Here is a 12,549-nt window from a genome sequence, read left to right as displayed (position 1 = left end):
GTTAGCTACAGGTTGCTTTGGTTAGGAGGAGAAACTGATGATACAAATATCTCTGATACAATTATGTATATTTGTAATGATGGTTTTCCTCAATGCAGGAGTAATCAAACATTAGGAGACAAGCACTTTGTTTACATTTGATACTTTTTTCAGCCAGCACATCACAAAGTCTCTTATCATAGATTCATAGACAATTAGGGTTAAGGGACCCCAGGGGGTCACCTAGTTCTAGTCCAGGTGTGGGCAAGAACTTCGGCTGGAGGGCTGCCAATCTTTCTTCACACCACAGGTGATAATGATATTCCTCACTTTTGAAATATCTTGATTTTCTGCTAATAAGCTATCTTTTCTATGATTTGCTTGCCTACTATCCCTGGAAATGTCTTCTCCAGTTTCACAGATTTTTAATCCTTTTTGTAACTGCAGACATGAAGAAGACAGTGACATATCTATATGTGTCCCTAGCATGCCATTGTTACTCTGCTGTCATTTAGTGCTTCCTCCTGGACGTACTAAATGATAGTGCAGTAACAGCCCATACTGCGCTGTATTGGCACTGCATGGTTATTTTTACCTCTACATCACTATAATGAGGAAGTGCATTGCTATGGCAATGTAGCGTCACATGCAGATATGCACACTGTATTCAAAAGTTTGACTCAGTCTATCCCAACCATGCATTTAGTCCAATAAAATATATCACCCACAGAAACCCTCACATATTTCCTGGACCATCTCAGCTACAACATCTCTCCTTCACTACCAGACTCCAATTATAATTGCCAAGTCCCAAACAAAAGACACTGAGACTGGACCATCCAGCTAAACTCTTTCCCTTTGGCTTGGTGTCAGCACCTCCCGCCCCATTTTCTGAACTAGGAAAGAAAACTTCACTAGCCACTTGTGACACCAATGAGGCTTATAAGTGTAACTGTCCAATTTTTGTGGTAAATTAAGTACCAACACTAAAATGAACTACTTCACTTACTTTTTGCACTACTGATATTTCCCCTTGTTTTACACATTAAATTTATCTCTTTTTCTTAAACATTAAAAAATGTCATGAACCACATTAGAATCCTGTTATTAAATATGGAACTTATCTTACAGGGCTTATAGGGTGTGTCCAGACAAGCGCAGCCATGTGGTATGTGGTACTGCAAACATGTCTGCAATGACACATACTGCACAGCATGCGCTTCCCTATTTTTTTTCCCCACAGGCTTTTCTGACCCCTGAATATCCCGCAATAAAAAAAAATTGAAGCAGCGCATGTACCAGCAGTGTACATTGCTGAAAAGTGGAGCCAGGCCACCCAGAGCCATGCTGTGGCTGCCAGCCAGGCTTTGCCTGGCAGGATCGTTGCTGCCGCAGACCTGGAAGGCCCTCAGGACCCCAGGTAAGTCTCCCCTACCACACCTGGGGTAACTTGTGCCACAGCTACTTGTCCTGGAGGAACCAAATGTCCATGATTGTCTGGACGCAGCCATAGAGATCAACTTTCTTACTCCTCACTAGTAATTCATCTTTCTTCAGGTGATCTACTGCAAAGAAAGATTCAAGTTTAATGTAAAATCCTGCAACCTCTCCCTATGCATCTGGTTTCTTTTGCTCATTTAGATTTTCAAGTTCAAGTCCAGCTGAGAAAGTTTAATTGATCTATTGCTACTTTATAGCAATAGATGTCTTTGTGTCTCCTGGGTCCTCTGCTAGATCAGGATAGTTTTCTTCTTTCCCATTCCTTCTAGCTTTCTGCTGTGTGCTGAACAGATCAAAATGATGATGGGCTCTCAACAGCATCTAGTAGTATATACTAAATCTTGCTAATTCTTGAAAGAGGGATACAAACCTTTTCTAGGCATAAATTCTGCAGCACTTTTAGGGCTGGGCCACACAACACAACTAGTTCATCTTAACAGCCATTTATTTAAGCTGTTGAGATGTTGAAATGATCCAATTAAGTCTCCAACAGAAGTTCTTTTCCTCCCACCAAGATAGTGAGCTTTAGTGGTATATAAATTACCTGAACTGGGAAAACCTGACCTCACTCTTCTAGAACTCTGGATTACAGAGTAGAAAACTGATGTAAATATGCAGTTTTACTCAAGGCCATCAGCTGTCCTAAAATCATTTCTAGGTGGCCTTTGATATTATTCTCCAGAAGATTGTTCAGCTCTTTACACACTTGCTGCAGCTTATCTCTATCAGCTAGTTCCAGTTTAAGTAAAGTTCTTCTGGCCTTCTGAATACACAAGAAATATTCTGGTCCATGACAGTCAGGTTACTGATTACTCCATTGATCTATCTTGCCATTCCAAGTCATCTTGGAAGGCAAGATAGAGGCCTCCACCCAGACAGAACTCATGGATCCATCCCACAAAGACTCCACCCAGATGGATGGTTCTGGACTCCATTCAGGCAGAGCCCTTGGCTCTTGGCTGTGGGGGCTGCCTGGCATGACTCCTAATTCAAACTTCCTCTCTCGAGCCCCCTGATTGTAATGGGTTGTTTGCCGCTCTTGGGCCTCCCTCAGATTTCCTAAAGCCTCCTTCCAGACCGATTCCAGGAGTTCTCTAAGTTGTATCACGTATTGAATCAGGTTCCGGTCTTTACTTTGTTGTTCTTCCCAGCTTTCTTTAACCAAATCAAGAATTCCTCTTGGCTGCCGCCCGTATAACAGTCCAAAGGGGGAAAATCCTGTTGAGGCTTGGGGTGCCTCTCTTATTGGAAACAACAAGGGTGGCAACATCTGATCCCACTTCTGGGGGCTCTCTATCACAAACTTCTTCATCATCTGTTTCAGGGTCCTGTTAAATCGCTCCACTAGTCCGTCGGTTTGAGGGTGGTATACTGTAGTCTTTAGGTGTTTAATGCCCAGTGTTTTGCTCACTTCCTTGAACACACAAGATGTAAAGTTTGTCCCTTGGTCGGTCAATAATTCCTTAGGAAGCCCCACTCTGGAGAATATTTTTAATAACTCTTCTGCCACTTTGGGTGTAGACATCACCCGCATAGGTACAGCCTCCAAATACCTCATCACATAGTCCAGGAGGACCAAAATAAATTGGTGCCCTGCACTGCTTCTAGGCAGTGGCCCCACAATATCCACAGCCACCCGCTCAAAGGGGACTTCTACCAACGGTAGTGGTAATAATGGAGCTCTTGGAGGATGACTGGGTTTCAGTTTTTGGCACATGGGGCAAGATGCGCAGTACTTGGCCACTTCTCGTATTAACCCCAGCCAAACAAATCTTCCTCTGATGCGAGCCTCAATCTTCTCTCACCCCAATGTCCGCCCACAGGGAGTTCATGGGTCACCTTCAGTAGGGCCTTTCGGTATTGAGGTATTACTTCCTCATCCCCATTCAACTCTATATAGAAGATCATTCCTTATCTCAAACCATGGGGTAGGCTGCATCAACTCTGGTCTCCGCACTTCCCCATTCTGCTGGGCTGTTCCTGGAAGGCATACCGAAACCCTTCTTCTCTGCTCTGTTCCAACCTGAAGTGTTCATCCTCCCACAAATGGGCCATGTCCACTTCCTGTTCTGCTTCTTTATCTGATAGAGGTAGTTCAAGCTCACTGGTGAACGCGTCTATAGTATGAGCCTCCTCAGATACCGCCTCAGACCTCACTGTCTTACACCCTCCTTTCCTTGCTCCAAGGGGTCTCCAGCTGGGGCTGTCTACCTCTGTATTCTCCTCAGAGGCTTTCCTCCTAGTGTGACTAGGGTAGTGTTGTGGGGTCGCCCCTCTCCAACTGTATGCCCATGCTACAACTGTCAAAAGCTCTGGCCAGTCACATCCCAGCATCACCAGGTAGGGTAAGTGCTCAGCCACTTCAACCAGCATTCAGCAAACTTTCTCACCCACTGGCAGAGTAACCCACACTCAGTTCTGTCTTAGCAATTCCCTGCACCAACAATAAATGGTGATCTGGTCCGCCACTTCCCTCTCCCCTCTTGGTAGGATGTCTCTCCACACTATCATGTGGGATGAACCGGAATCTAACATAGCCTCTGTTTTCCGTCTCTCAAGCCACACATCTATGGTAAGTGTGGACCGTTCCTCTCTTGGCTCAGTGTAAACTCAGGCAACATACCCACCAACACCCATGGACCTGCTTTCTGGTGACAGGGCTAGGGTTCCTTGTTACACACTCCCATACTATCCAGCCAGGGGGTTGGACAAAGGTTGTCTCCAGCCCCAAGCCATACTGTACTATTGTCACCACCCTCCTGGATCTCTGCAACAGGTATGAACCTCTTGCAGCACCAGTAGAGACTGAAGAGCTGCCAGCTGTTGCAAGTGAGGAAGAAACATGACCAGCTATCATCCCTAAGATGAAATGCAGAGTGGTTGTTGTGCAGAGAGAGAAATCTGTCACCCCAACCCCTTAGTTAAGGTCTGCTGCCTCCCAGGAGTCCATATCCAGGATGTGGCTGAGAGGATCCCAAAACTTATCAGGCCCTCTGACCACTACCCTATACTCCTTATCCATGCGGGCACAAATGACATGGCACAGAGCAATCCCAGCTGGGTCGTGAGTGGCTACAGGGCTCTGGGAGCTGGACTCAGGAGAATAGGAGCACAGGTGGTTTTTTCCTTGATCCTTCTGGTTACGGGTCATGGGCAAAGGAGGGAGAGACGAAGCAAGACAGTAAACAGAAGACTTCAGCTCTGGTGCTACCGTGAAGCTTTGGCTTCTACAACCACAGTCCACTCTTTGGAGAGAGCGACAGTAGTCTGTTGGGAAGAGATGGCCTCCACCTCACTCCATTGGGGAAGAAGTTCTTCTCAGCCAGAATGGCTGACTTGCTTGACCAGGCTTTAAACTAAGCTCGCCGTGGGATGGGCAGACTACCATCAGAGCAAGCTCACCAAGCATCAGCCACAAAACCAGTAGGTTAGGATGCTCAAGGGACCCCACTCCTACCCAAGCCCAGGAACAGAGCTTCTCCATGAGTATAAGGAAGCCTACGACCTCCAACAGCACACTCATCTGCCTTCACACTAATGCTAGAGTCTGGAGAAAAAACAGGAAGAACTGGTCCTTCTGTTAAACAAAAACTACTACAATCTCATAGGGATCACAGAGATCTGGTGGGACTCCACCTATGACTGGACTACCGGTATAAATGGCTACACCCTGTACGGGAGAGATCATGCTAAAAAAGGGGGCGGGGGTGCAGCTCTTTATATGAAGGACAGCTACATGTCCCTACAAGCTGAGACTGGCACCCAAGGAGGATGACTGGAAACCCTTTGGGTTAGAATATGAGGGGAACATAGTGAAGGGGATACAATGGTAGGAGTCTACGACAGACCTCCAAACCAGGAACATGAGCTTGACCAAGAATTCACCAGGGAGCTGGCTGAGGCTGCACACTGTCAGTGCATGGTCATGATGGGCAATTTTAACTACTTGGACATCTCATGGGATGAGCACTCAGCTAAATCTGATTGGTCACAAAGCTTCCTTACCTGCATGGATGAGTTCTACCTGTCTCAAAAAGCTTATGGGCCAACAACAGGCAAGGCACTGTTGAACCTGGTACTGGCCAAAGGGGGTGATCTAATCAGCAACCTAAGAATCAGAGGGAACCTGGGTGACAGTGACCACGAGCTGATCATTTTCACCATCCATCACAAAGCTGGCAAGTCACTCAGCAATGCAGCAGACCTTGAATTTAGGAAAGCTAACTTTCATAAGCTCAGGAGGCTTGTTCTTGAGGCCCTGAGAGGCCATGATTTCACAGGGAGGGGAGTTCAGGATGGGTAGTTGCTCCTTAAGGAACTGATCCTAGAAGCACAAGGGGAGTCCGTCCCAACCCATAGGAAAGGTGGTAAAAGGGCTTAACAACCCCATTGGTTCAACAGGGAACTCATGGATCTCCTACATCTAAAAAGAATGGAGTATAGAGGATGGAAGAAAAGAAACATCACTAAGGAAGAGTATACTGTACTGGTCCACATCTGCAGGGAGCCAATTAGAAAAGCCAAGGCTGCAACTGAACTCTATCTGGCCACGTGAATTAAGGACAATAAAAAGTCATTCTTTAGATATGTAGGGAGTCAAAAGAAAAACCAGGGCAGAACTGGACCCCTGCTAAGGCAGCTCGGGCTGCTGATTAGTAACCCCCAGGAAAAAGCCAATCTGCTTAATGATTACTTTGAGTTGGTTTTTCACGAGCTCAAAGGTGTCTGAACCAGAATTGAAAAGGATGCTGATAACACAGAGTTAAAGGAAGCTAGTGCAAGCATGCAAGTAGAAAAACCCCAGGGAGCCAGCACGCATGTCCAAACATGCCCCACACATGGTCAGTATGTAATTTGAGTGAGGTAATTTGAATTGGCGAAGCACGCATGCCCAGTCATGTACTAGGCATTATGTAATCTGACTAGAACTTTCCAAAAAGAGAACCGTGTGATTGGCTACCTGGAGAGTATTTAAGCCAGCGAGTTTCTGCCCAAAGCGGAGACCAGCTCTCACAGAAACCTGGTTCACATGAGCCCAGAGTTACCTCACAGGCTGGCCACTTGTGATTGTTTCCCCACCACTGTCATCTCCCGGAGTACCCCATCCTCACACACGCTCGACTTTGTTTTGACTAACTCGTTTTTCCGCCACCGTTATCTCCTGGTGTACCCCACCCTCACACACGATCGTTGTTACCAAGCCTGACCTGCGCTACACTACCATTACCTGGTGGCATAAGTAAAAGGAAAATAAAAAGGTTTTTTTCTGCAACCATATGAGTATTGACCACCTGACTCCGCGCCGCTAGCCCCCACCTGCTCGATCGTGTCGGCCCAGACTGTGACCAGGCAACTCGGCCGCCACAAAAGGGACTACCCTACCTAACATGACACGGGATGACCAGGGTAAGGATGAATATTGCCGGACACTGGTGTGGATCTTGTGAAGGAACATCTTGAGAGGCTGGACCCCCATAAATCAGCTGGTCCAGACAGGTTGCACCCAAGAGTGCTAAAGGAATTGGCAGACATCATAGCACAGCCACTGGTGAGGATATTCTTAGACCTGTACTCTTTAATGTCTTAATAAATGATCTGAAAACTGGTGTCAAAAGTGGACTAGCCAAGTTTGTTGACAATACCAAACTTTGGGAAAGACTGTCCACACTTGAGGACAGGCTGGTGATCCAGGTCAACCTCAATAGGCTTGCAAGGTGGGCGAATGAAAACTTGATGGCATTCATACAGAAAAATGCTACACTCACTAGCATCAGGACCAGAAGAGACTTGGGGGTCATGCTTAACCACAAGATGAATATGAGCCACCAAGGTGATACTGCAGCTGGCAATGTGAATAAAACAAACTCCTGCAAGAGTGTTTTAGGCTGGACATAAGGAAAAATTTCTTTAATGTCCAACCCCCCCAAGGCCTGGAACAGATTCCCCATAGAGGTGGTGCAAGCACCTATTCTGGGCACTTTCAAGAAACATTTGGTTGCTTACCTCACTGGGATCCTATGACCCCAGCTGACTTTCTGCCCCTTGGGCAGGGGGCTGGCCCCGATGATCTTACGAGGTCCCTTCCAGCCTAATGTCTATGAAATCTCTCCGTCTTTCCTGGAAAAAAGTCCAGATGCAATTCTAGTTCCCTTTAGAAATAGTTTCCAGCTGCTTTATGCTTTGGTTCAATTCCTTTTGTGAAATCCTCAGCTCTTTTTTTTTTAGGTATTATTTCAAACTCTCTTGGCTACTTCTGACTTTCATGAATGCCTCCATTATTTCTGACATCTTGGTTCATCAGGTACAGCCATCCAGTATTTGAGAACTGCACTCATCTCCTGACACCAGTTTTCTCTTTTTGACCTAACTTGTTGGCCAACATTTAGAGCCCTACAGTTTTCCATTATTAGGAAAAACTGCTAATAAAGTCCAGTATCTTTAATAAAATTCTGTTTATTTACAGAGAAAGTTAAAAGGCATGCTTCCCTGAACATATGCAGAATCAAACAACAAGAAATATCTTCTTTGCTCACAGTCCACAGCCCATTATACTAATATATACATTTAAATGTAGGGGCTGTCTTTTGTGTTTGGAGGCTCACTAGCTACAGGGTGGAAGATGCAGGCATTTCTACCTCAAAAGTTCCAAGTTTTGAAGAAGAAATTCTTCTCTGTAGAGGCCAGACAACTTTCTTATTTAAATTTCATGTGAAATATTCTTTATTTCAGTCACTCAGTGGGTTTGCCTGGGGCAACTGAATCACAGCTGACAGTAAATTAATGACTACGATGGTGTGATTAGTAGAGATTACCGGCAACTGAGAACCTGCCTGAGCATTTACCACTGTCATAATACTTATGCTGGCTATTATTATGGATTAATAATGGTCATAAAGAGGACATGATTCCACTGTGGTAGACGCTATATAAATGTAAAATCTGTCTGCATTTTAATATCTCACTGATATTCTGATTAAATGGGGGAAAAATCTTTAATTTTTATGAAAATTAAAATTTTTATTATGTATTTTTGCTAATCGGCTATTTTATTAATTTATTGAAACCTTAATAAACAAAGTCTCTCTCAGCCATAAGGCAGCAGCAGGGCAAATAAACACATTCAACAAAGAATTTGAAATTATATAAGCCCTACAGAAGAAACCAAACTTAAGACGAGAGACGCTTTCATTATTGGATACTACTCTGAAGGGCAACTGGAGGAAATAATGATTTCACTAATCCCCAACAATGATTTTTTAAGAGTTCAAATAAGAGTTTGTTTGTTCTGAGTGAGGTTCACCGAGTAGATGTTATTTGATTTTTCAGTTTCCTTGGGGAGGAACTTCAGATTTCCTAGGTTTTTAGGGGGTAACAAGAACATTTGCTGAACTTGTATGAGAATATCTTAACAGTTAAAAGACAAAATAAAAGTGAACTCTGTACTTGTTTACCAAAGCTTCCCCATCCATTTCATTTCCAAATATTAAACAGTAATCTGAAACCTTTAGAAAATTATTATGTACTATTAAAGGAGAGTAAATATTAGGAAAGGATATTTTCATACTTTCATGTAAGCCACTGAATAATTTATATATATGTTATTGAAAAGACTAAACTCTATAAAGTTATGCAAAAGCTGAATATAATTTAATAATAAAAAATACCATGTGCTGTTTATAGTTTCTACTAGAAACATTTTACCACTGTATTATAGGAAGGATGAGAAGCTAATGAGTGACAAATAAGAAGAATATTTAAACTGTGAAATGCAAATCTAATGAAGGGCAACACTACAAATGACAAGTTATCATTTTCGGAAGATACACATTACAGTTTTTCAGTCACTCAAAAAACCATCACTTCTGTCATTAAAGTGTATAATGAATGTACAAGTACATAGATATAAATAGTACAGAGCACAATTTGTTGTAAATTCAATCCTTACAACTTCAAATATTAACAAACAAGTTACAGAAATTATACCCAATTTCAAAGTCAGAGACTGATCTTTCATACATTGAAGCATGTGCCTAAGCATCTGCAAGACTGCACTCTTAGGTGGTAGAAAAAAAGCTAATTAATTCTGAAAATGAGAAGAAAAACCAATTAAGCTTCTAGTAACAGTTTTTTGATTTAGGAAAGGCTTTCTTTAAAGTGTCAAAACTGCAAAAGCAGAGAAGTTGAACTACAATTTCCATTGCACAACCATGATATGTGTGTAATAAGCTTTCTGAACTCATAATTAGACATGCATAGCAAAATCTTGCTTTCATTTATAACCATACACTTTACTGAAGTCTGGGATATTGAATAGGTATATGTGATGACAGAACTTGCTTCTTTATGTTTTTGTTTTAAATGAGCACCCCTGCTAGTATTTTTCTCACAGCAGTTGGTTATCAGCAGTGCAAATACAAGATCTGTAAATGTAAAAAGAAATGCTGCAGTATGCCAATCATCTTACCTCATACTCGAAGTCTTCTGTTCTATCTGCATCAGCAGGCAGGCTGGAAAGATAGTCGTTACCTTCGTAAAATTCATGCTCCACTGGGTGAAGCGAATGGCAGCTATGTGAAACAAAGCAGTACAATGGAAATAGATGAGACAATAGTTTTTCAAATTAAAAATAATAAAAAAAACCTTCTGTGTAGTTTTCTCATCTCTGAAATTCTGTTTTGAATGATCTGACAGTCCGAAAAAATGGAACTAGGAAGGATCTGGGGCTCTTTCAAATGGAGAGACCAGTTAATTATATTTTGTTGTGTTCAACGACTGAATACCTCGTGTCAGATGTATACACGATCATTTCTGAAAAGTGATTGAAGCAGAACGTTGTTTTTGGCAACGTGCTTCAATGATTAAAATATCTGTGATTTCTCCTAGTTAAACGTACCTAAGCTGTAGGTATGAAGGCTATGTCTACGTGCACCCAAAAACACACTTCAGATTAGAACAACACTCCCCTTACTACATTTTACCACCTTAAATCCCTTAACTGAAATCTCAAATATGTGCAATCTTAAGTGAAGTAATGTGCACTCTATACCCTTCTCTAGGAAAAGTCAATAGGTAAATGTAATGATACTCTTGAAAGCATCAACAAAGAAGACATTTGCATTGGTTGGATAAAACCTACACAGAGCTTTGTGTCTGTGTGCTTGTGAGAGTTTGAAAAATGATATACACTCTGCCGCTGTGCTTCTTGGAGGCCCATAGAATTCGTGGCCTTCAAGGGGAAAGCTCTAGTATCACTGCAGTTTTGCCTGTAGCATAGCACAAGGCTAAGGTGGAAGGAAATAAGTGACAAACAATTGCAGTAACTCATGGAGGTGACCATAGAGTATAGAGGATGAATCACAGAAAATTAGGGTTGGAAGGGACTGCAGGAGATCATCTAGTTCAACCCCCTACTCAAAGTAGGACCATTCCCAACTAGATGATCCTAGCCAAGGTTTTGTTTAGCTAGGTCTTAAAAACTGCCAAGGATGAAGAGTCCACAATCTCTCTGGGTAAAGTCCTGTTCCAGCACTTTACTACCCTCCCAGTAAGAAAGTTTTTCCTAATATCTAACCTAAACTTCCCTTGCTCCAACTTGAGACCACTGCTCCTTGTTCTGTCATCTGTCACCTCCGAGAACAGTCTAGCTCCATCCTCTATGGAACCACCCTTCAGGTAGCTGAAGGCTGTTATTAAATCCCCACCTGAGTCTTCTCTTTTCCAGACTAAATAAGCTCAGTTCCCTCAGCCCCTCTTCAGAAGTCATGTCCCCCAGCCTCCAACAATTTTTGTTCCCCTCCACTAGAGTCTCTCCAATTTGACCACATCTTTTCTACAGTGCAGGGCCCAAAACTGGACACTGTACTCCAGATGTGGCCTCACCAGTGCCAAATAGAGAAGAAGAATTTCCCTTGATCTATTGGCAACACTCCTACTAATGCAGCCCACTATGGTGTTAGCTTTCTTCCCAAAAAGGGCACTTCATAACTTTTGGCTTATATTCAGCTTATTGCCCACTATAATCCCCAGGTCTTTTTCTGCTGATCTGCTGCTTAGCTAATCGGTCTCCAGCCTGTACCACTGCATAGGATTGTTCCATCCTAAGTGCAGGACTTTGCATTTGTCCTTATTGAACCTCATGAGATTAGGATAGATAGGATGGATCCCTATTTTAGCATAACTATTCTAGGCCAACATTTAAATCCAGTAAGTTTCAGGTAGAGATTTTATTGATAATTTATTACATTTTGTTTGCCATTTGGCAGGTGAGACTCTAGGTTTAATATCTATACTTTCAGTACAGTTTTGCTGTAGGAAAGTGAACTTTCATTAGTTTCTTTGCTTCCTCTTTTGTGAGACATAAATAGTAATAATAATGATGATGATAATAATGTATGCAATAACAATAAAACAATTCTTTATGAAATTTTATGAACCTTTTGGCTTTCTCCCTAACTTCAATTAAGATAAAGCCTTTTTTTAAAAAAAAATAACTATGAGTATGAAATAATCAGAACTGGGTTCCTCTAGTCTGTGAGTGAAGTTCAGGACTGAAACAGCCACTGCTCTAGGCCAGTCTAGAGTAGTGGCTAACAGTGAACGTTGTATAGACTAAGATGAAAATGGTCAAGTGGCATTTTCCAGAGAGAACTGTGATACTAACACTGCAATTAATTCTTTGGTAGCAAAAAATCTCTTTGAAACAAATACAGGAAAAGCTGTGTTAACCGGCACTTTATTAGCCAGAAAACTATTAACTAGCATCCAAGGGATCAGAGGGCAGCACGGAAGGCCTTATGAAGGCAGCAAGGAAGGCCTTATGAGGAGAGGCTACGGGACCTGAACCTGTTCAGCCTCCACAAGAGAAGGCTGAGGGGAGATCTAGTGGCCTGTTACAAACTAGTCAGAGGGGACCAGCAGGCATTGGGAGAGTCCCTGTTCCCCTGAGCACTACCAGGAGTGACTAGAAATAACGGTCACAAGCTGGCAGAGGGCAGATTCAGATTAGACATCAGGAGGCGCTACTTCACAGTCAGGGCAGCTAGGATCTGGAACCAACTTCCAAGAGAAGTG

The 12,549-nt window shown here is 42.9% G+C and overlaps 1 protein-coding gene across 2 annotated transcripts in view; it reads right to left on the bottom strand.

Annotated features, from left to right (window-relative positions):
- Window positions 1–12,549, bottom strand: part of PDZRN4 (PDZ domain containing ring finger 4) — a 386,959-nt gene that overhangs the window by 55,832 nt on the left and 318,578 nt on the right. For both annotated transcript variants that reach the window (XM_090042335.1, XM_090042336.1), the window contains one exon: window positions 9,944–10,046. In XM_090042335.1, the coding sequence (XP_089898461.1) occupies window positions 9,944–10,046 (103 nt within the window). The remainder of the gene's footprint in view (window positions 1–9,943; window positions 10,047–12,549) is intronic.

Source organism: Crocodylus siamensis, chromosome 4 (genome assembly GCF_052110815.1).
Source record: "Crocodylus siamensis isolate JL-2025a chromosome 4, ASM5211081v1, whole genome shotgun sequence".
Classification (NCBI taxonomy): Eukaryota; Metazoa; Chordata; order Crocodylia; family Crocodylidae; genus Crocodylus; species Crocodylus siamensis.
The sequence above is the reverse complement of the archived record's forward strand: the minus strand, read 5'-3'. Positions and strand labels throughout refer to the sequence as shown.